At 40.6% G+C, this 26,408-nt stretch overlaps 1 protein-coding gene across 1 annotated transcript in view; it reads left to right on the forward strand.

Moving 5' to 3' along the window:
• Window positions 1–26,408, forward strand: part of LOC104833332 (kalirin-like) — a 164,411-nt gene that overhangs the window by 33,712 nt on the left and 104,291 nt on the right. Inside the window, exons 4-5 of the mRNA XM_010569924.1 lie at window positions 8,123–8,315; window positions 12,619–13,131. Coding sequence (XP_010568226.1) covers window positions 8,123–8,315; window positions 12,619–13,131 — 706 coding nt within the window. The remainder of the gene's footprint in view (window positions 1–8,122; window positions 8,316–12,618; window positions 13,132–26,408) is intronic.

Below are 26,408 nucleotides of genomic sequence, written 5' to 3' on the forward strand. Positions count from 1 at the left end.
ATTCTTTGCATGAGCCAAACATGTTTGCAGGCTTATTTATGCTATAAAAGGTCTTTCCACTATGGGTAACTCTGCCTCCCACAACGCATTTCAACGCAATGTAAGTATTTGCAATCTGGAGACTTTCCGTTCTGGGGTGGTTGTGTTTTACTATGATGACTGGAATTCCTGGAGCTGTTCACCATGCTCCATTCACTCACTTGTTAAGTCACTGATGCCTTGAACTGGTAAATCAGGATCCTAGGTCTAAGACCCCCCAGTAGTCATTGCCCAGATGAAGTATCCCTTTCCTTATGTGAAAATCTGGCAGTGTTGACTGTAGACTAAACTTTATAGTCAAGGCATGTGAAATGGACTTCAGGGTCTCCTTGCTTGAACTACAAAAAACGCTCAAAGTGCAGGCAAAAAGGATATTTATTTTTTAAATCTTACTAGTTTTGCTGTGCTAAGCACAACCATATATATTTATTTCTCACCTGGAATCCAGTGGACTTGAACCTCCAAACATATTCTCAATAGCCTCTGCTCATCCGAACCTTTTCAAGAATGGTGTGTTTATATTTCAACACAACTCTAATATTTATTTTCTCAGCAAATGTCAATAACATATAATTTTCATTTAGTAAAGCATTTTTGTTTTCTTTCTGCCAAATCATCTCAGATACAAGACTTTATATGCTCAAGAGATAGTTGAATGGTACTTGCTGTTCAAATATTTCTTTGTTGTAGTAATAAATCTTTAAATGTAGCCCTGCTTCAACAAAAACAAAGCCCTGATTAATTTCGTATTTATCTCAGCAGCTGTTTCAAGGAAGACCTGCCAGATATTGATCCAAATATAGTAGATGTGCAACAACAAAAGGGGAAGAGGGTAAATGGGTTTATATGAAGGCATCATTTACCAGCAGAAACTTAATAGGAATGTGAAAAATTGTAATATTCGTCCTCCAGATTTGGCTTTAACAGCTGCAATCATACATTCTTGGACACAGCTGTGTTTTATATCTTTGCTATTTGAATGAAGACAGGAAGCTTCTCAAATAATGTTTATTTGCTCAATTAAATAGGAGGACGAATGCCTGCAGAGCTCTGTGTCCCAGTTCTGCTCTGGAGTGTAATGATGTAGATCAGGATTTTTACCTGGGTAGAAGACAGCACAACACAACACTGCTGAATCCTGACAGAGATACCACATGGGACCTGCACCTCTCGTAACAACTCTCAGGAACTCATAGGATCATGGTTACTTATTGGGAAAAGGTTTTCTTACACCTAGCTGGTGTCTGAGTTCTTCCTAGCTTACATCATTTTACAACAGAATTGCTTTGACTTCAGAGCCATTTTTCTTGGAAGTAAAAATCAAATACCAAAATAAGTTACTTGCTTGAGAATAGCAGGAGCACCCGTTCTGGCACCAGTTAGCTTCTGCCAAAATATTTAGGTTTTTTTCTGTCTTTCTGTTCCCTCTTGTTGACATGGGGCCAGAGGTGGGGGTTGAATGTGGACATTGTGCAGCCCACACATCTGCATTCTTGTGCCATTCGCAATCACACCTCATGTCCCCTAAGAGCAGTGGCTGGAAACCAGAGACAGGAGGTTTGTCTCTGACTGGACCTCACTGGCTCCAAGTCTTTTTACAACACGTCAGTGAAATTTCTCTAGATCACTGCTTTATGTCCAGTTCCAGCCAGTATGAAACTGGCTTCGATTTCTTTCTCTTTTTAAAAAAGAAAAGTGAGAATGAGTGATTCCTTTTCAGCACTGTGAAACAGAAGAAACAAATTCAGGTCACAGTAAGGAAGAAAGGATTAATTGGAAATGGAGGCTGCATGACTGTTTCTCCTCTAATTACAAAAAAGCATTGTGAAACCAAGTTAGAAAATGTAAGAAGGAAAATCTAGGATGAAGTCTGTCTACCTACAGTCTTTTAGGTAGCTGAAGTTCTCTGGTGGGAGCTTTCTGTGAATTGTTATTCCAGAGTAATGGTGCTTTCAGGATGTGCATCACTAACTTCCTCTGACGGTCACTGATATACTAGCATATAAGGGAGATGTGAGGATTAGCAGTCACAGGTGTCCTGGGATCTTTGGAAGACAAACTGCCTCATCATGCTGAACAGCCACAGTCAATAGGGGATGTGGGTGACAACTCAGACTGACGGTGTGAAAGTTCAGGAACATACCCGGTAACTGTGATAATGAGCAAGGTACATTTTGCTTAAAACTATTAAATGGAGTAAAATATTTTAATAACCAATGCTGATTCAGGAGTGCTTGACAAGCAGGTCTACTAGAAAGGACTTTTATCTGGTCCTCTAAATGTATTGGAAAGTATATTATGAATATAGATGACTGACTCTTTCTATTGACAAGGTGATCTTCAGGCTCAACATGGTAATGTAGAACCAAAGTATGAAAGTCAGTAAGTGATGCTGATTATAAACCTTCCCATCCAGCTTCATTTTCAAGCTGAGTAAACAAGCCACAAACAAGATGAATAAAAAATTGCTATTGACCAAAATATTAACACGTAAGTTACTGAAGTGATCCTTAGCACATTTTGATATGAAAACCAGACAGTGGAGTTAGGTTGGTCTCACTATGAAATGAGGCCTTTGGGATAATAGTCTGTGCTTGGAGGCTTTCACATACCCATTTTTCTCCTCTTCTCTCCCTTTTCCACCCTCAGCTTGTGAATCAATTGGTTGACTACAGCCACATTTGTCAAAGGAATGGTGACCTCAAAAAAATTAACTTCCTGCAGATTGTGTGCTTACAAATTGATGCTTGTAGAGCTACTTGTTATGCTGAGAGTGTCTCTTGACAAGGTTATGCTGACCCTCCTTAAAGGAGATCTTGCTCTCACCGTTAACAAATCATATTTTGAATGAGATACTCTACATGTAAGATCTGTGCTTTTAGTGGTCCAATAGGCGTGTTAAATGTGCTTCTTTGTCAATAACTCATGACTGCAAAATGGGAATGGAGATATTATGTTATTTCAGCTAATCAAGTGCTGGAGCTTCTAAATGCCAGAAGCTTTGGCCAAACTGTAAGGATGAAAAATACACATAATCAATGATAGGTATTTGAAAGTTTAATCAGAAAGCATGAAGTCCTTAAACTCATTTGGTACCCAGCAAGCCAGCTCTTGCCAAAGAAAACACCATTTAGAATGTGCCTGAATTAAAGAGGAAATTTGAGAAAATAACCTTATGAATGTACCCTAGAAACCAAAACAGAGGCATTTATTTTGACAAAATTATCACATCTGCTTCTGAGTTTCAATTTTATGCTTTTTTAAAAAAATCCAGATCATAAGTATTGTTTTCATAAATATTCTAGGGTATTTTTATTAAACTTAGAAGCTGGTCTTTGTCTTTGCTTAAAAGCAGTGTAACAACTGAAATGACATATCAACTATCAAATATTTTGTGCTCACCATTGCAAATCTAGTCCAGATGAGCACAGCCAAAAGGCTGATAGATTGTCCAAATACCTTGATCTGAGTGTTTTCTCCAGTTTCTGGTCAAATATCAATATTGGAAAAAATTAAGCACCACAATCAACATTAATTGCCATCCCAAAATGATTACTTGTGCATAATAGATATGATGTAGCATCTTGGGAGCCAGGGATAAGGCATGTCTTGCTTGGACAGTGTGGAAGAAGCTTGATTGCTACTGATGCTTTTCCCGATCAATTGCTAAACTGGGAATGGTTTGAGTTATTGCTTTTAAACAATAAATTTGATAAACATGGCTAGACTATTGAAAAGGAACCTAGGGTCATTTCCTCAGTACATGTTGAGGTAACTGAAGAAAAATGACTGACTGTCAAAGATGACAAATCTTCACAGATTGCTCTGACTCACCAGAGTTCATGGGTGCTTTATTATGTCTTCACAAGGCCAACTTTTTTAGGATCCTATCAATAGCTGTAACTGTTTAGATATTGCAACTGAAATTTTGGCCTTTTTAATTTTTTTTTAACTAAATTGTCTATGAGTTGTCCCCACATTTATGTAAGCCTCTTGTACTTTCACAGAACGTGTTCAGTTGTGGTTTTGTAGACTGTTATTACTCATTATTTTTAATTCTTTGGATTTGCATCTATAGTTTCCTGAAGAGTAATTTTTTGGAATTCATTCTAGACAGCTGAAGACTGTAGTATGAATATAGGTATCTGGAGACCTCCACCAAGGCAAACTCCTTAGACAAACACAGTACGACAGATGATCCCTGCCCTGAAGAGCTTACAGTCTAAATAATTTTCTTATCTCCCTCTTCTTTGTCTGAGGCATTAGTACCTGATTAGTATCCAGCTGCCTGCTTGTGTAGTGTAAGTGCTCTCAAAGGCACCCCTCTCCACACCATGCTCCGCAACGAAAATTAGAAATAATGAGCAGGCAGCTTTCTGGCTTGCAACAGTTTAAACACTGTTAAATAATAGTTTTTGACAAGCAGGTTTAGAAATCAGGTGCTAATTTTCTGCAAAGAGTCAGAGAAGGATGTGTGGAATTATCACTGTGCTGGAGAGATCAAATTCTGTAGATGAGAGGACAGATCCACAGGTCTTGTTACAGGTTACTACCATTCAACTCATTAAAGAAAAAAATTGCAAGCAGAGCCACTTCTGCAAGACTGTGAGCAAGGCTTTTGAAATAGAATTAGATTTGCTCAAAATGATAAATACCACCCATTTGTACATTATCTGTACTATAATTGAAAAGGCATACCCATCTTTTCACTTCTTATATTTCATACCGGAACTTACATGCTCATGTGACCAATCAAGTAGGGAAATCCTCTTTGTAATTAAGAGCATTGTACTGAGGTTTGTATTATTAGTGAAATACTTGTTACTTCTTGACATGTTTTGAACCTAAGAAATATATGATTATTCTCCTTCCTTGCCTCCTTCTCCATCCCTGCATCCTATCATTTTCATACTTGAAAACGTACTAAGCTTGTTGAAAATTTGGTCTAGTTATAAGGAGTGTGGATAGTGCTGGTAGGGAATGGCTGCTTATTGCCTCTTCCAGGACAAGAATTAGGAAGCATCTTGACCCCTACCTGTGGGCTGATGTCCCAGCCTGGCCTGCAGGGTCAGTGGCTGTTCTTCTGTGTCCACCCGAAAAAGCTGGGGAATCATTACCCTTTCTTCCTCCACTAAAAACATGCTGTAAAGTCTCCAAAAACCTGAAAGTAGAAATTTAGTGTGCTGTGGAGTGTTTTTTCACACACGCATGCTTAGGCATGGTGTGCTGATGGGAATGGCCAGCAGTACTGTCTGCTCCCTCCACTGCTTCTCTGCACTTCCAGGGTCGGTAGAGGCTGTAAACCTTCAGTAAACACAGAATCCAGCCCATAGTTACATATCTTAGTTCCCTATCTGGAATATGTATCTTACTGCAGGCTGAACTTCCAGTCATAGTGGCATGTAGTCGTGGGTGTCAAGATGGTATCACACTGTCTACACTCTAAAGCTGGGGGCAGGGTCTGATTTTGGGTCTGTTTGGGTCTAGGTCTAAGACTTCAGTTTAGATTCATAAATGGAAGACTTCAGTCCCTCAGGACGTTCCTGTTCTGCTTACTGAAACAGTTTTTTCTGTGGTTCATCAGTAAGTATTAAGTTATTGTTTTAGATCAGATTTGGTAAATTGTCAGGTTGGCAGCAGCCATGGGGAGTTGGATTGAAGTTAATATTGGCTGTGCCTTGCTGTGGTTGCAATGGGGGGTAGGTATTTATTTATTTATATTAGAAAAGACAGATTCCCCTTACCTATTACTGTGTCTACTGTTGGGGCTCTCCATATGCCCGTGTGGCTCCTGGATCTCTTTGTCAAATGTTTGAAGAAAAATCAATACTTGGAAAAGTCAGTTCAGTATAACAAGGATCAGTGACTTGGCAGAAGTTTCTGAAGACCCTATAAAGCTTTGCAAGAAAAAAAAAAAAACAAACCACAAAACCCCTTCTGTTCATCCCTTTCTGATTTGATTCTTTGTCTCGGCTCTCGTTCCAAAGGGCAAGAGGCAGTAGCACCACCAACAAAGGCTCTTTTACAGCCTTTTTTGGCATTAGTTATGGAAGGATCAGATGTCTGACCTTTCAGCAGTAGGTAAAAGGAGAATAAAAAGAACTATATTCCTGACAATGTTTGGAAGTGCCTGGTCTCCCTACTTTTTCTTTGCACTGACTGTTGTATGTGGTGTGCTCTAGATGTGCCAATAATGTTAAGGCAGAGGACCAAGCTTGTTGGCTTTGACTGCTCCTTCCTGGCACTAAGTTGAGACTGTTCAAGTTAGCAAACTCTCTTAACGTGGCAAAATCTGCTTTGCCATGGAGTGGTCCATCTGTGCGCAAATCTTTCTAGATAGTGGTAAAGTCACCAAGGACTTTTATTTTAAGTTATATATATTAATCCAGTGTGCCTCCTATGAAGGATATCCCTGTCCTTGTTCCAGCCCAGAAACCTAGTTGTAAGCTTTATATAGTTGTTTTCAGTGAGGTATGTAGGAGCTGGATCTTGTTAGCAGAAAGACTGCTTTAAGAATTGGGAGAGGTAGAGTATAGTGAAAATTATCCTGTATGTTTGTGCACTGAGAGTATTCGTGTGGAGGCTAAACAGAGTCTTACAATTTCTGCATTAAAGCCATACTTAATAATATCTTTCCTCAACATATTTCAGATTCATTCCAGTGATATCAACACTTGCTATTTTATATTATCTTACATATGCCTTTATGTCCACAATATGGATCCTATTTATGTTGATGGCCAGTTTGCAGAAAGGTCAAAGGTGCTATATTCATGTATTAAAGAGGATTTCTTGTTCTGTATCTCACTGTTGCATTAATTATATAAAATATGTTCATGTTCTGCCATGTTTCTCTTCTTTCTCAACTGTTCTTTCTGTTTTCATCTTCCTTTCCTGTTTCCACACTTCCTTTCTTCCAACAGCTTCTTCTTCTGTGGAAAAGGCTGTGACCTCCATTTCGCCTTAAAAGAAAAAATAAAATTAGATCAGTAGGTAGACCAATCTGGCATATTTAGTGCATCACCAATGAATTTTACTCATTTACCATACTGATAATATTACTGGGGATGGGGAATTTCACATTTTGTGCAAGTGCTTGAGGCCTAAAGCTCTCAAGACTTCAACACCATGCGTGGCAGATATATTAGCGGGTCAGTCAGAGGAGTAGACACTTCCTAAATCTCATCAAATGTTGGATGCTGCAGATGGAGGATGATACTTTTGAGCCATACCTCTTTTTCTGAGGAGCAATACTACATCCCTGGAAAATCTATGCTGAAAGCTGCCCAGATTTGACTTGAATCAACATGTCCTTTTATTCTTTCTCCTCTCTTCTCCTGTGGAAAAAGGGAAGGTGTATTTGGAAGTTAATGCTCTGGTGCTTTTGGGCCCTATGCACTGCCAATGACCAGGCCAGATAACTATCTTGAACTTTTGAGAAAGGAAGAGTACAGGCTGGCAGAAAAGTATGGCTGCAGATTGAAAAAGATCCAGCAACATTTGGAAGATCAATCAGGAGGGGAAAGGGCCCCATTTTAACAGTGCACATGCTGAGTCACAAGGACCTTCCTTTCAGGGAATGATTGCCAGGCACTTTTCTGGATACTAGACTTTTTAAAAAGACCTTAAAGGAGCCACTGAAAATGAAGGCACCCAAATTTACAAGTGGCCAGCAACGTTAAGGCACAGGACCCTGCCTGTTGGCTTTGGATGTGGATTGAATTTAATATGTTGAAAGCCAAATCTGTTGTATGTACACATAAATAGTTTCCATACAGATATATTTGATTCTGTTTTCAATTGTGTGAAACTATGTATGTTTTCAGTGAAAATTTGAACTGCATGTATTTGGGAAACTAGAGATTAAACTGTAATATATACACTTGATTGGCATATAAATTAGATTACGGTAAAATTAATATAGTCTTTCATATAGCCTTCAAGCTGTACTATCTTCTGCCTTTTATTTTGAAGTATATCATTCCTTGCTTTGCTCTGAAGCAGTGAACACTAGCAACAGAAGTTAAGGCTCAGTGTGACTGTCCACAATATTAATTATCTTGATATGCATTTATTCCTACAGCGAGGATGTTTGCAAACGAGGATTCACTGTTATTATTGATATGCGGGGATCCAAATGGGATTTGATCAAGCCTCTCCTCAAGACCCTTCAAGAAGCTTTTCCTGCTGAGATTCATGTTGCCCTGATTATAAAACCTGATAATTTCTGGCAGAAGCAGAAAACAAACTTCGGCAGTTCCAAGTTCATCTTTGAGGTGAGAGCCATATCAGAGATGTATGGTAAAGCATTATCTCTGATAAGAAATGTTCTTCAGGTAAAAAAAAAAATCCCAAGCCCTGTGATTGAGAGAAAAAAATACATCTGAGGACTGTTTGCAGGAGTGTGCTTATGCCCTGGCATCGAGTTGCCTTCTGAGCACACTGGTGGAAAAGGATGCACGTGTCATGTCAGAGGTTCACACACATAATTCACTTTGGTGAGGGTTTTTTTTGTGGTATTTATTTTTGGTGGTGTTGCATTCAGTCTTTCCTTTGTTTCTCTTAGGAAAAAAACCCACCAAATCAGTCAGTATATTAAAGACAAAGTCCTCTAGATGCTAACGTATGGGTTTGTTAGTTGACCTCTACCCAACTTCAGGTAGTGGCTTTTTTTTATAAAAGACTTTTATATTAAATGTGTCTATATATTGTCACCGCTTTAATTTAATTGAGATTTACAATTCAGGGGTAACATTAAAAACTCATGTTAATGATAAGGTGCCTCAGGCAGGTTATTTGAGAAGTAACCAATATACAACTGCATAATTAAAGGGAATTTTACTAACTTTGTCATTGGCGAAGACAAACTATCTGTGTTCTCTTAGTGCACTTTAGTTTTCTGTGAATTTCAGCTTCTTACCCAAAGAGAAGCAAAGCTTAGGTGCATGAAGTGCTCATACATCAGTCATGCCCAGCCATTAGTTAGTCATGTGTTGTTTTTTTCTAATTTGCTGAGAAACAATTCTTTTCTTAGCTGTCTTACTTATCAATCCATTAATTTCAGACACTCAGATTTTGCATCTCTGGAACTTGGAAGAGAATTTGGCTATAGTTGTTAATGTTGAGTGCAATGGAAGACTATATTTAAGTATATATTTAAGATCTGTTGAAGTCAGTGTGATATAAATATGTGCTTATTTTCAACCTCTTCTTAAAAGCACTCTTGAATTGCAATGGGCAACTAGATTGGTGTTGAGCATTAACAAACATTTACATTATTATCACAGTTTAAGTATTTGTACATTTTTTCCCCCTTTGTCTCACAAAAAACAGTCAGCTCATAAATTTTGCTTTGTTTAAATGGGTCTTTACCTTCCTTGCCTACCTATGAAGACTCAGCCATCAAAGTAACTTCCACTTGCTATCCCCTATGTGCCTTTGAAAGCAAGGCTGCGTTCAGAATAGGTTTATGTCACCTCCAGAGATTCCTCACACTTACTGAAATTGCTGCTCCTGGCAGAAGTGCCTGCCATTACAGTGCAATGAGATTGGCAATGTTGCCTGTGGAGAACGAGAGGGGTCAGGGCAGTGGGAAGGAGAAAGAAGATGTAGGGGTACAGAAGAACATGGAGCAGGAGGGAGCCTGTGCAGAGACTTGTAATAGAATAGCTTTTGGGGATGGGGAGCTTCTGTTTAAAATACATATGGGCACTAAGGGGCAGTCTCACAGTAGCCCAAGACAAGACAGCTTATACATGTATATTCAACAATGAGTTTCAATCCTCCAGTGCATTAGTAAACAAAAGCAATGTCTTCCTAAAGCTTCAAAACCTAGAAGTAAAGTAACAGAGTTCAAATATATATTTTTAGAACATTTGTTTGTTTTTGAAATTAATTAATACTTTCTGGAGTCTTGACTTTTTTTTATAGTGTGGAGTTGGTGCGATGATAGTGAAGAGTAAACTGTGGTCAAGCCATTCTTCATAGCTACAGCTCTGAGTCTGTATTGTGTTAAAAGCTCTGAACTCGTTTGCTATACATGCTGGCACACGTTAAGGGTATTTTCATTCTGTGTGTGTGCCTTTGAGCCTTAGGCTGTCTGCTGGGCTGTTGACATGGGTGTCTGTAATGATTCATAAATTTTTGGACCGGAGAGGAGAATCAGTGCTTTTGCTGACTGTTGGACCACCTGCAGACACTCAGAATTGATGAGTCCTTCAATTCTAAGATTTGAAAAAGATTTCTTAAGCTGTGGTCCACCATGCAGTAGAACCCCTGCAACATACACACCACAATCCAGGAACTTCTGTTTTAAAGGATTTTTGTGGATGCCGCTGCTTATCGGTAGGCGCAGGGTCTGGGGCAGCTCACGCTCTCTCATAAGAAGAACTGTGAATATCAAATAAGCATTGCAGGTCAATATGACTCACATATATTTGATTTATGTAGGGGAGCACACAGGTACCCTCTCTGCACTGAACCATCATGGTGATTTCCCGCAGCTGTGATCAAACACGAGGTCCTTGGCAGGAACAGACTGCAGTGGAAGGCAATGGAAGTCTCTGTTGAATTACTCCATCTACAAACTCAGCAGTAACCAGTGTCGGTTTAAGGCCAGGTTCTGCTCTTCAGCTTAATGGAAGCATTATGCATGTTCCAGGGCAGTGTATGACCCTTAGTGGAGGCTAATGATCTGATTTTGTGTTGTGAGACTCTGGCAGAATGATGCTGTGTCACAGTCCAGAGAGTGAAGCATGCTCACAGATCATCAAAGAAAAGAGAAAAAAAAGGGTTTGGTTGACATATGTGGACTCCAAAGCTTCCTGTCACTTTGAGGAATGGACCTTGCAGATTAGTTAGCATTAATTCAGATGTGCCTTCAAGATTATTTTCTTTCTCCTGCTGAAAGGGTTTAAATAGTGGGCAGCACTTTTTAAAGTGATTTCTAAAAGAAAGATAGGTGATGCCTGAAAGACAGTTACTTTGTCTTACCACCTGCCTGCCTAACTAAGGTTGTTTTCGTGACAGTTTCAAGAACTCCTTAAAGAAACAAATCTAAATAAAGAAATTTGCTGCAGAATTCAATGAAATGTAAGGCCTTTCTGCTATATCATCATGTCAAATTCTTTTCATGATAAGAGCAGTGTTTGCATTAGCTTGACACACTGTAGGGGGAATGCCCAGGTATTAGCCGTGAAGAGAAGTCTTTTCTTGACAAGCAGTTAAACTCTAAATTGAATTATCTTCAATGGGTCAGTGTCCAGGTCAAGAGGTTTAGAAATTTGAAATCCCTGTGAAGCTACATACTTACTTTCCCATTGTTTATTGTTTCTTCCCTCTGTCCTCCCCCTTCCCCAAAGCAAGGAACATTGCAAGAAAGTTTTAAAATAATCTTTCTGCTGATCATAAGTTCAATACAGTCCCAATTTTAGTACACTGCAGAATGCCTGATATTTTTAGATGGATACAAATTGGAAGAAAAGCCTATTATTAACTTTAAACCAGTGGGCAGCCTGCTATTTTGGACATAATTCAGGATTGTGGACAGGACTTGAGGTATTTTTCTTTGTAGATGACTTTACAAGATTGCTGTTATTATTGGGTACCTCCATTTCTGAAGAGCACAAACTATGACATTCTTTAGAGGCCTTATCTTTAGGGGATAGATGCTCAGTCACTGATGAACATCACAAGCCTTTAAGGGATGCCAACTTGTGTGTTAACATGAAAGCACTGAAGATCTCTAGTAACATAAGAAACGTTATGCTCATATTTCAGAAAAAAATAATTTGGCTAAAATAAATGGGAAGAGCCATTAGTTGTTGTGTCCTTAAACTGTAATCTGCTTTCCAGGCACCCAGTGCATTTCTCTATCACTGATTACTGAGTCTGAATGAATTAAAACCATCTCTCATTGATTATGTATGATTCATGAGCAGTACTTTCTATTAGCAATAAATTCTAATTGTTAATACTCCAATGACATTTCACTTTTGCATTGATTTTGGCTTAATTACATTAGAAATTACTACATGAAAGAGCTCTGCCTGTGGCAAAAGCCAACTGGAATAATCTGGAAGAAAAAACCAGCATATTCTGTGTTTTGGCAGGTCAGAATACCTGCTTCCATTCATAAGCCTAAAACTTTTGCTGCTGTATAGCCACTAGCCTGAGTACAGCACAAGTAGCAGAATCCCTGTAATACCGTGTACTTTTTTAGTGAACAATCATGTCCAGATGTCCAACAGCTGCAGTAAGAAATCTTCAGTGTCCAACTGGGTTAAACTAATCTATGGCAGAAGCATTCTCATTATATGTTTTTGATAGTCAGGCCAGCTGAAAAAGATAGACATTATTCCAATAAATATAATGTCTATTAGTAAATAAATCAATGCCATTAATAGAAAAGTTTCCAATCCAGTCAATTCATTGAAATTAAACAGTTCTCAGCATCTTTTACAACGTTCCTTCAATTATGTATTGATGAAGAAAATAATCCCTTCATGCTATTTATGGATTGCACTATTATTTCTGATTAGACAGTCACTGATTCAAATGCTGTCATTTTCCCTCCCTTAGACAAGTATGGTATCTGTTGAAGGCCTGGCAAAACTCGTAGATCCTTCTCAACTGACAGATGAGTTTGAAGGATCCTTGGATTACAACCATGATGAATGGATAGAGTTGCGCGTCTCCTTGGAAGAGTTTTTCAACAGTGCCATCCATTTATTATCAAGGCTAGAGGATCTCCAGGAAATGTTGGCTAGGAAGGAGTTTCCAGTTGATGTTGAGGGCTCAAGAAGGCTGATTGATGAGCACACGCAGCTTAAGAAAAAAGTGATTAAAGCTCCTGTGGAAGAACTGGATCGTGAGGGTCAGAGGTTATTACAATGCATAAGATGCAGCGATGGTTTTTCTGGTAGGAACTGCATTCCTGGAAGTGCAGATTTTCAAAGTCTTGTGCCAAAGATCACCAGCCTTTTAGACAAGCTGCATTCTACCCGGCAACACTTGCACCAGATGTGGCATGTCCGCAAGTTGAAACTGGACCAGTGCTTTCAACTCCGGCTTTTTGAGCAAGATGCTGAGAAGGTAGGGAATAATCTGTTCCTTTCATACTCTAACCAATACTTTATTGCAAGGACACTGTGACCATTTTTTCTATAATTAGCAACATGAGATATTTATCACAGGTGTAAATCTCATGTTGCCAACTGATGTACTTTATGTGACTCGTAAACCAAATTCACTGAATTGTTGGATGTAGCAGGCATAATGATATCCAAGAATAACTTGTCTGTGTCACTTTTGATGAAAGTTAATCTGCTTTTTTGTGTCACAATGGGTACATTTGGTAGACATTAGCACGAGAATCAGGCTTTTTTTTCAAGTTTCTTTTACTAAGCTTATGAATATATTTATCTACATGTCACAGCACCTAAAGAAGAATGATTTTAGGGTTTGATTCACTATGATTATTGTTTGCACTTCTTGCAAGTCTATGGAAAATTTGTAGTTTAAATCCTCCTAATTGTTATCTCAAACAACATTTTCAGTTTCCCTTTCCTAGGAAATTGCAACAGGATTTGCAACTGGTAAAATCTTTAGTAATGGCTTTGTACCAAGGACATGGCCACTTAGTTCCCACAGCATGAGATCTGAGACTGTGTTTAGGTTAAACATATAAACAGACCAAGAGAAAGTATTCTGAAATGACAGCAGCGTGCAAAACTCACTGTGGCTGTTTTGCATTAAAAAGCACATAAGGATGGCATTTGAATTCATGCCTGATGCTGAGTCAGTGGCCAAGATTCCTGTTCACCAGTACAAGACCTTATTTGAGAAATATTTAACATTAAACTATTCCATAGAGATTGCATTGCAACTTCATATTTCTTAGGCGTTTGTAATGTAGCATGTCAGCCTGAAAAGCACATAGGGTGTCTCAAAATGAAATACAGTGTACAACGGTATTTAGAGCAGTAGAAGCGCAGGTGAGTAACATGGCTTTAGGAACCTGTAGTTTCACAGGTGTACAGTACTGCTAGAGTTATATCCCCATTCCCTGCCTCTTCAGAAGATACTCATTCAGGAACCTGTAGTAGATAGGGAAGTCCCCTGCAAGTGAAGCATAGCAGCTTGTCATGTTTGTTGAAAAGACTGGCTAAAAAACAACCAGAGTTCTCTAAACAGGTGTCATACACACCACCACCTACAAATTTCAGTAATACACAATAAAGCAGGCTTCTTACTAATTGTAGTGTTTGTGTGCTGTTTGCCTCTGGAAGCATATGCGGGTACTGATTTCGGTGAATTTATTTTAGAAAACTGTTGTGCTAGAGTCTTGGCAGTCTCACTTTGTTAACGTAGAAGTGCTTGACATCTTGTTAGGTGGTTTTGTGAGAAGTCTTTGCTGCACATTTAAAATTCTAGGCCACAGAAGTAGCGTATTCTCAGTGGAAGGTACTGAGCTCTCGGACTCATGTTTATGTAGTCTGTATATCCATCAAAAGCACCAATCTCTGAATCTTCTCCACTTAATGTATGATCCAGTTGTTTCACTAATGTGTCTGCCTGGACCCAGGAGGAATAGCAGAAGTAATGCAGACCTCATCTGCAGGGAGATCTCACTAAGGATGATTTTTTTTTTAATCAGCTGCAAATTAATATTATTTTTGAAACATCAAGAAGCAGCACATTGCTGAGAAAATATAATCCTCTGTAGTGCAGAGCAAGACACAAGACATTGGTTTTCAATGCATGTACTAAATATCTCTAAGGGATGCTAGGACTGAAAAGGCTCCATCATTGTATAATCAATCCTCCCATTGGGAAAACCTTGAATTCAGATGACTCCCTCTAAAATGAGAGTCACTGCAGCATCACTCAAGAATGCGTAAGAGCAGAGTTTTTCTTCTAAATGCTACAATTTCTTCTTCTCCCTTTTCCTTGTGTGTCACATGCTATAAGGAGATCCCTCACTGCTGTCCTTCCTAACAGTGGCTGTATTTCAGTGCTTCAGTTTGGATTTTCAGTTTCTTTGGGATTATTCAGATGACCACTGCTTACTAACATAAATTTTTTGTTTTATTTATGATTATTATTTTATATTATTATTTAGCAGATTATTATTATTAATTTTATAAGATGAAAGGCTCTCAGATAAAGTCAGCATCTGAGAAGTTCTTCTGAAGTGTTGAAGGAAGTCCCCAATATAGTTTTCCTTTCTCTCTCCTGAACAGGAATAAAAAGATGGTGAAAAACAAGTCTGAGCATTGTGACAGCTAGGTTCTTTGCATATGTTATTCTGAGGTTGTTAAGTGAAAAGTTTAGGCAAGTCAGCAGGTAAATGAAACTTTTGACGTGAAGGAAGAAGCAGTGAGAACGCGATTCCTGCCTTTATAACACTAGCTGTTTCGACCAATTCCTGATTGACAAAAATGGCATTTTGATCTTCTCCATATCTCTTATTCATCTACCTCACATTAACTAAACATGCAGTCTTGCTTTGGCTTCTCTGAGTAGCTCTGCTTGCCTTTCCTTGATACTTTACAGTTTCCCAAAGAATAGAAAATAATTTGTTGTTTTATACTCTCAAATCAGTGTTTTTACTCTTTTCAGTTTGTGAGTCCCTAAAATTCTTCCAGGGGAGGTTGCAGACCCTTTTACTTCACATTTTGCACATGTAGACTGGTGTAAAATATTGATGTACTTATTCTCCTTAGCTGCCTTTTGCAGATCTCTTTGAAGTAGTCTGACCATCGCAGACTGGAAACTACTTGTCTCATAAAATGTTCAGAGCTAAATCCAGTCTGAGCGCTGTCTCCACTGTATAAATAGCCACCACAGTGTGTCTGTGTATTGAATTTTAAAGTTTCCTGGTACCTCCATTTGCTCAGTTGCACTCTACCCTCTACAATTAGGTATGGTAGCAGAGCCAGGATAGCCTTAATCTCTTGGGGAGAGACACAGCTCTTTCCGTATAGCTTGGATATGTCATTTAGTGCTAATCAAATGACAACTCTAATACCCTGTGAAAGCTCAAACTCCAACATAAAATTCTGAATATAAATAAGGTTTTAGGGCCTTTTAAAATATCTCTGTATACTCATTGGGTGATATTTTAGGAAACCTGTTCTAACAAGGAGAAAATGGACAAGGACTTTCCATTTTCTGAACACCTCTGATTTTAAAAGTTTCAGGTGTTCTCAGTGCCTGAAAAGTTCTTAAAGATGGGATAAAAAAAAGGGGGGGGGGATACAAGAAGGAAAACCACACAGTATCTTAAGGTAGGTTAGGTTTTTAAGCCCTTGGTATTAAAATGCCCCAGAAGTTCAAAGCAAATCAATTCACTTTTTTCCCTCCTGTAGATCCCCTCTACTGGAACACTTATAAATGGCAGTCACTGCCGGGACACACAAATTATTCAAATTACAGGTATTACAACTTACAGAAGGTCTGTATAGTTGTGTGCTGAGCAACTCACATTGGCAAAAGAAAAGGAGGGTGTGGCAGTCACACCATGGGCTTCTCCCACTCAAATTAGTGGGAGAGAGCAGAGCTGTCTGTGGAGAAACTTTGTCTCTGAGTCAGGCCTTTAGGGTTTTATTTTCCTGTGCCGGGGTAGAGGGAGAGGAGAAGTTGGGCTATCACATGGGCACAAGCAGTGCAGTGAGATTGAATCCCCAGATGGAGACTGGAAGCTCCTTGAAGCTCAAATCAGTAGGTGGGTCAGCCATATGGGGAGCTGTGGCAGAGTGGTGTGAGGAAGCTCACATGCTGTGCAGTGCTGACTGTAATGATCTGCTGATAAATAACACATTTCAGCCGCTGGTGTAGCCCTGACCCTCACTGTTCAGCAAACTGATTCCTCACCAACTAATATATACATATGTATGTACATAGATATATATAATTTTGAAACTAGAACTGAGGCTTCACTGTGTTTTTACTGGGTAACAGGGAAAATATTTTTAGCCATCAGTAACATGAAAAGACGTAGTCCGGTCTAAACTGAATATTGTTTGAAACAAAACCCCCACAATCAGCATAGATCCAACTGTTAGAACTATCTGAGAAATGTTAACTGGTTGGTTGAAATCTGGACAGGGAGAGGAATTCGGGCAAGAGACAACATGTTTTGCACTTGAATAAATACAAAAAAAGACAAAAAAATTATCCCTACACTCTGCACTTTCCAGCTCTTCTGGAAATCATTTGTAACTGGCACCCAACTTGACTTTTGTAGGAATTTCCCCATCATTCTGGGTTGGTTCCATATCAATTTTACTACCCCAGCTTGTATGAATGAAAAACAGCTATCATGATGTAATCAGTCTTGTCCACATTAAGTATAAATGATACAGTCATCGGCTGGACTGAACCAAGGATCTCTACTGTATAAAGTTGTAACACCAGAGCAAAGAAAGAGCAGGCTGCTGTACTATCATTGGGGTCAGCCTTTAATGGGATGCAGAGGAGACTTTGCATGTTCTCTCTGTCCTCACCTCCCCTTCTCCTTCTACAGAGTCCACTACACAAAGGCAAACTCCAAAAGATGGTAGTGGTAGTTAGAAAATGCCACGAGTTAATTTCACTGGAAGTTTGTGGTGGCAGAAACATTTTATTTGGATAGGGCCAGCTTTGTAGGAATCTAGTGGCAAACCACAGGCCACATCTAGTCTTCAAGGAGCAGTGAAGTCGTCAGCTTGCAGTCAAAACCATCTGCCTCATCTGTACTAAAGCTTCCCTTTGAAAAACACAGTTCTGCCCGCGATTTTCCCTGTGGAGCAGGCTATGGGAAGCTCTGCTGGGGGCTGCCATGGTACTGCTGCTCTGCGGGTGGCTGCAGCGAGAGGGACCGGAGGGCATGGCCTGCAGCTTCTACCCCACGGCAGCTGTTGATCCCATTTCCCAGGTGATGTGACCAGCCTGGAATGACAGAAAGACTTCAGCGAGTGCAAGAGTGATCAGAATATGATAACAACGCAAGTTTGGAGGGGAGGGGGAATAAGCAAAATGGCTGAGGGCGAATAGGGTGGAATAACAGTTGCAGCAGTTCTCCTGCATCCCACTCCCTGTGCAGGTGTGGGCAGTAAGGCCGTGGCACCAAGGAGCACACACTGCATCCATCCCTTCTCACACACAGCACTGCTTCAGGCCTCTTCCTCGGTCTGGTCTCCTTAAATAAGGGAAGTGATGTGTTGTTCTACTGCATAGGTGCTTTTAAACTCAGCCCCTTTTTAGTGAATAAATAATGGGGCATTTGGTTTCTGAAGGAGGAAAATCACAGATACACCAGCTGTACCAGACTACTGTCCAGTGTCCTATACCCATTCCTAAAGAAAGTATTGGGAAGACTCCTACCGATTTTCAGCAGAAGCACAATATAGCCATTAATGCTTATTCTGAAGTGCCACATGAAATTTAGGAGTTCCTGGTTTAGAATCTAACTTAACACTATGCAGAGTTAGTCTAGAAAAATACAGAGAAGCTCTAGCTCCACAGCGAAGTCAGTGGGAGAGAAGATTATCCAAGAAGTATATAATCTGAGTATCTGAACCATGCTTACGCATTATTGGAGGGTTATACCTGCCAAAGGTTCAAGTTCCTCAGAAGGAAGGAATACTCTGCAAGCTATTCTTCATCTAAACAGATGCAGGATGACTTTGATGTAATAATAGAATGCAAAATGTGGAAATTGACACTGTGGTTTAGGGGAGAAAAGATAGCTTTAAGAAAGAAATATTGATATCTTGATGTTTGAGAGAAGAGAAACTATCAGTGCATTTGTGATTGTATGATACATATCCACTTTTAACCATTTCATACATTACTTCCCTTTATATTGCGCTTAAAAATTCTGATGCTGTATGTTCTGTAATAAAATGCATTACAAATCTGATGATATGATCTTTCTTGCTAATAGGAGGTAGTTTATTTTATTATAGTCCATTAAGTAGAGCAATTTTAGCTGCTCCTTTAGTCAAGTGATGCTGTATGGGGAAGCATTTCCTAGAAATGGGTCTTAGCTGACTTTCTGGAAAAGCAGCATAAGAATGATTAAAGAGATCAGCAACATCTTCACTTCCTTCTTCATTTCCCATCATCTCTACATTTTTTCTTCTAGCAGTGACGAAAGACCTTGGAAGTGATACATAAGCAGATGATAGAGTCTTCCCATTTACAACATGTCATATTAACCCTTAAGGATTTGTGTAATGCCAAAAGGCATAGCACCTGGGACAGACTCCTCTGACTGAGATAAAATCCACTTAGTGAAGGGCCATTTCCCCTCTCTTATTTCACTGCTGGAAGCACTCAGTTTCTTTGATCTGTTCTACGTGCCATATATACAATTGCCTCCAAGATTTCATGTGAAATGTTGGCTTAGAAATTACTGTAAGGGGGATGTGTCCCAGGGAATGAGACTGGGAAACCAATGAGGAAAGTACTGAGAAGCTGACAGAGGGAGCTGTCATATGTGAAATGAATACAAAGTGAATGAATTCTGAGGAGGTGGTTAATTAGGACTGGGGAGGAGGCAGGAAGCATATTAAGAGGGGAAAGAACCGGAATCAGGATTAATAATGAGAGCATATCCTTAGTGTCTTGCACCAAGGAGAAGTATATATGTCCCTTGTGCTGTTTCACTGCGAAAGAATTTGTTACTGAATGAACGGTATTTAACAGTTAACAGTAATAATCATACAGACGTAAGAAGGATGGATTAGACATGGATTTCTGCATTGGATTTAGATTTCATTTAAGTTACATGAATACCGCATTGGTGTACAGAACTCAGCATGCCCTGGATTTTCCATCTAAGTACTTACACCATGGATATCACAACAGCACAGTAAGTGAGCTTCCACAGTAAGGAGCTTTCCTGGAGATTTTGAACGTGGGGGGTGTTGTTAGACCTGAGGTAAGCTCCATAAGACTGCTGCAATAAAAGGAGTCAATAAGCTTAGTGTCTTCTGCAGAGACATTTGACTGAGGGTCTAAGTGAGGCTCATTTAAGCATGTTACTTTCATCCTCGGACCATTCCAAAAGTCTGCGCAGTCAAAGGACAGAGGCCTTGGGGTACAGACACTGACTGGGAAAGGTACTGAACTGGGGTCTGTGTTTATGAACATGCATGTGTTTGCAGAGAGCTTTATGAGAAGAATGACCAAGAATTTACTGCTAAGCATAAGTGAAATCCCTTGCCCATAGTCCCAGAAGAAGAGTTCTCAGAGATCAAAAGGGCTCAATTTCTTGTTGGTTCCTACCCCTCTCAGCCCAAAGCAGCTGCTTCTCCCTTCATCAGGTGAAACAACTCAGTTTTAGGCTAGTTTTAGCTGCATCCCCTGATCTGATTGCATTTCGGTGCTTGAGGTCTCCCTGAGTTGTCTGCTAAAACAGAGGCCTGGTCCTGTAAAGCAGAGAGAGTCTCAGCTTCTACTGAAATTAGCGAAAGACTCAACAGTCTCTGTAAGGGCTCCCACTGCCAGGTATTCAGTAAGCCACTGCTGTTAGAGCTCTCCATCCAGGAGCTGTGTAGCCACCATGTCTAGCTACTGTGTCTGGCTCCAGCCTTAGTGATGGCAGGGTTAGCAACTTGGGCACCCACTTACAGAAATGGGACCTTATTTCCAGCTGTCTGTGCTAGCGCTGCCCCCGGCCCCCATTCCAGTTATGTTAGTGCGCCTTTGCAACTTTATGGGCAGCCTGATTTGCCAGGGCTTGCAACAGTCCTAATATAAGAAAAAGAAACTTTGAAAATGTTCCTGACACAATTGGCTCTTATTTTTAAGCTGTAGAAGAAATATACAGATCTCTACATTTATGGAGCTGGAATAGACATTGCTCCAGAGCAACATTCAGTCAAAGTATTTTAAGTTGCTTTAGCATCTTTTTCTCTGTCTTTTCTCATGCAATATGGACTCTTGCACAGAGCACATAGTGTCTGTTCTCTCCTAAAACCTTGTTTCCATATCTGGTGTCTACTCTCTCATACTGCCAGTGAAAAATGCTTTCTTTTATGATCTGAAGTTTCCCTTAGCATATGGTGCCTTTTTTGTTATAGAGATTCTCACTCAATGACTGTTCTTCCCCATTAATAAAATCAGACTTGGGATGCCAATGCTGGGAAAGAAACTCAGTGATCAGTCTAAATAAGCTGCCACATGAATAGAAGATCATCATCCCATGCCATCCTTTGTACTGAAGCCCACTCTGAAAATGAAACAGCAGAGAGGACAAGCCCCATGTTCAACATGAAGTGTTTGCTCTTATGCAGAATTTCTAATACCAGGCAGAACACAGCAAATGGGTGCAGATGGGTCCCAAAGTTGTTGAATTGGCAGACACTGTCTTACAATATCAGATCTTAAAATGTCAGAAAGATAATTATATAGATGATATGGAAAGGAAGGTTAAATTGAGACTGAGCTGGGTGCATAAACAATAGTTAAGTGCATGTTCGTATGGCACCTAGCACAATAAGGTACTGAATCTGGTTGGGGTATGGGCTGTTCCCAGCAAGGAAATTCAGATTTGCAGTTGAAAAATGCCCTTGGAGATGTAAGGGTATGGAAACATTCCTACTGAATACAGATATGTATCCACACATGACTTGGGTTGCTTTAGTATAGTACTGGGAATATTCTGCTTCACTTAAGATGTTTTGTGCAAGACCTTTCTAATAGCATCAGTCAAGGACAAAGGATCAACATAGGAAATTCATATCAAAAGGAGAAATTGTATATCCATTCTTAAAAATCTGTGTATTTCCCCAAATGAACCTATGCTAGGCCTAATCACTTTTAATTACTTCACACATCTTAGAACAAAGAAGGCTCTAATAAAAGGTGAGAATTGAAAGCATGTAGCAATAACTATTGTAACAGCAGTTTTTCATTAATTTTCAGTGTTTATTCAAATGTGTTCTCTGTCATGTTTCTTTTTTTTGCATTTTAAAATAATTGACCTCTTGCTACTGAGTACTGCCCCTGCTTTGTCTTGAAGTACATCAGTGCTCTCTCATGGATAAGCCACTATGAGGTGTTCTGATGCAGCTGAATAAATAGTATGATGTTCTGAATACATCTTTAACACATTTTTTTCTGAAGCTCAGTAGTGGCAAAACAGGGCTTAGGCTCATGGATTCCCCAAATTACTGGATTTACCTGATCTCAGACTTTTCTTTTTTATTTTCTTTTTTTTTTTTTAACAAACAAAAGAACAAAGTTTGCCTAGAAGCAGAAAAAATGTTATAACAAGGGGTGGTTGTGCACAGTGTGCCTTGACAGTTCCTTGTGATGCTGTGAGCATAGATGTCACGTGCTAAAGAGATTTCAGAGTGGCATCAGCACCTTCCACTTTGGAAGGCTCTGAGCGTGGCAGCCTAAACTGCATCAAACCTGCAATCCCCCTCACCTAGTCATGGACACGAAAGAATTATTGGGGAACTGTGGGGTAAATCCTTTTCAGCATCTATAAGGATAAATTGCTTGCAAAACCCTTCATCTTTAACAGGAAGATGAAGCCTGCATAACCTATATCTCTCAGTTCAGGAACCTGCATGCTGGACTTGCAGTCTTTGCAGGCTATAGCTCTGAATTAAAGATGCAGCTAGCTGACATCTGCTCTGTGTAATATGAAGTTAGGCTTCTGACAGGTTGCCAATGCCATCCACAATTTGTTGCTCCCAATCTAAAGTGAAGAGTTGCCAGAGAGGAAGGTTATCATGGGGGGCTCTGTGGGAACCGTTCATTACTTTGACCACTGCTGGTCACACTTAATAAGATCCTGTTCTTGGTATTGGTAGGAAAGAACAGATTTTTGCAAGACCAGGAGATCATTATAGAAGTTTTTAACTTCCCTCAAAGCACAAACAGAGCTCATTTCTGCTAATTGGATTGTAAAATCAAAATGTCTTCAGTATTAGTAATGTTCCAAAGGAGCTTGCAGCTTTTTCACAGTGTCAAGCTTGTATCCTGCCACTTCCTTATCAGTCAAGGCCACAGGGGGTCTTCCCCTATGTACCAATAGCATTGTGAACATTCGCTTTTCTGACTTTCCATCCACCAGCGGAAAGCTTGGGGACAAATCTAGTAACAACAGGACAAATTCACAAGTACACACCAACTGCTTTGTGCTGCTCCTGCAACTGAAAGCAGCTACAAACCCAGTTTTCCATCTGGTTTGAGGAAGTGTGGGATTGCCTTGCCTGCTGAGCAGAGCGGCGCAGGGAACTGGATAAATATATATCAGAAATCCTCTTCCTGGTGGATGTTATTTTAGTGGTGAATGTCATCTACCCTTGTTGCAACCATTATTTCTTTCCCTGTGGAGGAGGGGCCAGGACTCCTTTTGGAGGCTACTATTGACATTTCTGTTTCTGCTGCAACAAGTCTGTTGCTGGTCTGACAGCTCTGAGGGTACAAAACTTTCTCCCGTAACACTTCAATGACCCAAGTTCAGACTCCACAAGCAAAGCATGTAAGAATCTTCTGAAGGCACTTGTGATGCTGATTTTTCAGATGTGGACAGCTGTCCATCAGGAAGGGCAATCATCTGCCAGAGACTGATTGCTGTTGAGCTGGATTGGCTTTGGAACAGCAAAATGAAAGTACAAAGGATGCAAAGTTCAAAGCTAAAAACTGGGAATTAAAAACCACAGGGGTTAACTGCCTTGCCTCCTGTCACACAGGAAGCCTGTCCTGCAGTGGGAGTCCTGATCTGATGTGTAAAATAGATATCTCAGTGCTTTCCATCTTTCTTTGTCAATTCATTCTGCCCTGTGGTGCTAAATCTTCTTTTTTTTTGCAGGCAGCTAAATATATTGCCTCCACAGCACTTGGAACTGAACCTGATCTTTTTGATGGGAATGTAAAAACAATAACAATGCCTCGCTCCACTGCTGCAGCTAGGGATGAGGAAGACTTGCGCATTTCCTTCATGCTAAGTGTGCCCTATAGCATACTTAACAGCAGTCTGAGGCCACTTTCTATCCGATTTGCACTGGATCATCGAACACACTTGTGACCTTTCAGTCCAAGAGGGCAAAACATTAACCGAGTGATGGCGTAGTTCCTGCTCTATGTTTCCAGACTCTGGCAGCAGTCGCCTCACAGTCCGTCCGCTCCTGACTGTAAGGAAACGGCTCTGAAGCCTGCTGCTGCTGAAACTGGAACATGGTGTGCTGTGCTATTTGCAGTTTCCTGCTGCCGACACTGGATACGCAGTTACTATTCCTCTTGCTTCCTCCATGAACATTAGAATGGGTCCAAAAATAATTGAAGGCAGTATGTTCTGATGGAATATTTTTGCATTTGCACAAATTTCCTCTTTATTTTGCTTGCCAATTTTGATAGGGAGCATTTCGAAGCTGTTTCAGCTTCTCCAACTTGGCACCACTGGGAAGCACAGGAATGCTCCCCTGATCAGTATGGCAAGAGAAAGTGTTTTGGCATCTGAATACAGACTTAAAACTCATTTTTAAGGATTAATATAGCATATTATAAGCATGAAGTTCTGCTTTAACTAATGAAGACAAGAAGACCCAAATGCTCTAAAGGGCAATGAAGCCCACACATCTAGAAAAAGAGAAGAGGCCTGCACTTATAGAAAAAGGGAAGAAAGCTGCTTTTTTTATTTATTGCTTTGATCCTCAAGAAGGTTAGGTGACAAGAGCCTGGCTGTCAGGAAATAATGTAATTAAACTGTGCATGAGTTCACAGACTTATTGTGCAGCATCTTTCAGATGCAGCTATGTGATTATTCCTAAATTAATATCTTCCTGACCTGGCTAAAATGCTTTAAATGGCCCACACTTGGCAGAGCTTGGGGTCTTAAAAGTATATCTTAAATTAGCCTTCATATCTATTTATAGGGAACACATAAGGGTGGGTGTGCAGTTGAGAGGTTCCCTCCTTAGGAGCTGATGATGGTTTAAGAGGTGAAACCAGGAGCATGGTCTGTGGATCATTTCCGGGAGTATTAGTGTCGTTTTAAACCAGGTCACTCTGGCTCTTCTTCTTACATATCATGCACGTTATGAAAACTAATCCAGAAATGTTTTCTTCAGCCTTCATGTATTGCAAAGCCCCTCCATATTACTTGGCGTCAAAATCCTGGATGCCTTACGTCCTACACAGGTACTGAAAAGGTGTCGCAAGCAAAACAGTCTCGAGTTGAGGAATTTTGCTCAATTTATTGCTAATCAACGCAAACTTCTGATCTCAATTTGGGTGTTGAGAGTAAAAAGTAGGACACAACTCCCATAAACACTTATTCTTCCCCAGACTCAATTTCCCTGATTTTTGTCACCACTTATACCCAGTCCATCAAAATTCTTCTGGTGGGGTGACAGGCAGTGGGGGATGTTGGGGATAATATTTGCATGGGTTTCTTTCTGCTGCTGTTCCTTAGTGTCCCTGCCCTGGCGTGGGCCACTTGCCGTCCCTCGGGGGTTTCCCTGCCCCCTTTGCCATGGATGACCCCACAGAGTGTCTCCAGCCCTCGGCGGCCGCCATTTTATTTCCCTAACCCCTTGTATCCAGGCGCTTCTCTGGCTGACGGAGGTTTTGGCGTGATGGCCAGGCTCTGGCGTGTGGTGGTTTTCCCCGCTGGGGCCCCCTCAGTGCCAGAGCCGGCGGGAACTGGCCGGGACCGGCTCGGGGCGGCTCACGGCCTCCTCACAGGCCGCCCCACCGCTGCCCCACTGCACAACCCATGACTTGCGCCTGTTGCACAGGGGAGTGCGCAAGCACCCTTAACACCCAGACAAATTAGCTTTTACAATCCTTTCAGCCCTGGGGAATCAGAAGTCGCTGTGAGGGGCGAGTTGGTTTTTAAGTTTTTTTGCCAAAAAGTCTGTTCACTGAGGTAGGCCTTAAGGCAGCCCCATGAAAACCAGGGGCACTGCTGAGGGGGCGGTGAGGCCCCGTGCCACCTGTGCAGCATGTGTCCCCAGGCAGGGACACTGTCCGCCCTCCCAGCTTGCCAGGTTTGCCGGTGTCAAGGGAAAAGATTGAACCGGTTGATTCATGGGATGGAGAAATAGCCTGGGCACAGGGGTAGGGAGTGCTGGACACCCCAAAATCCAACGGAAAGCTGACATCTTCGGATTTCCATCTGTGCAGAGGTCCCAGCTCCAGCCCTGAAACGTCATGACATGTCGTGAGTTTAAACCTATGATTACACCACAGCTGTATCTCTGGGCCTCAGACACAGGTGATTTTGGTAGAGGAAATGCCATGCTTGTGATATAAAGCCGTAAACAATTGCCTAGCTGTTTTGTTTTTAATGGCAGCTATTTGGAGTCACAGGAATGTTGCACATTAAGCCGGGAATAGCACCAGGGTCTATAACAAAGTCA

Source organism: Haliaeetus leucocephalus, unplaced genomic scaffold (assembly GCF_000737465.1).
Source record: "Haliaeetus leucocephalus isolate CR32 unplaced genomic scaffold, Haliaeetus_leucocephalus-4.0 Scaffold1, whole genome shotgun sequence".
NCBI classification, from domain to species: domain Eukaryota; kingdom Metazoa; phylum Chordata; class Aves; order Accipitriformes; family Accipitridae; genus Haliaeetus; species Haliaeetus leucocephalus.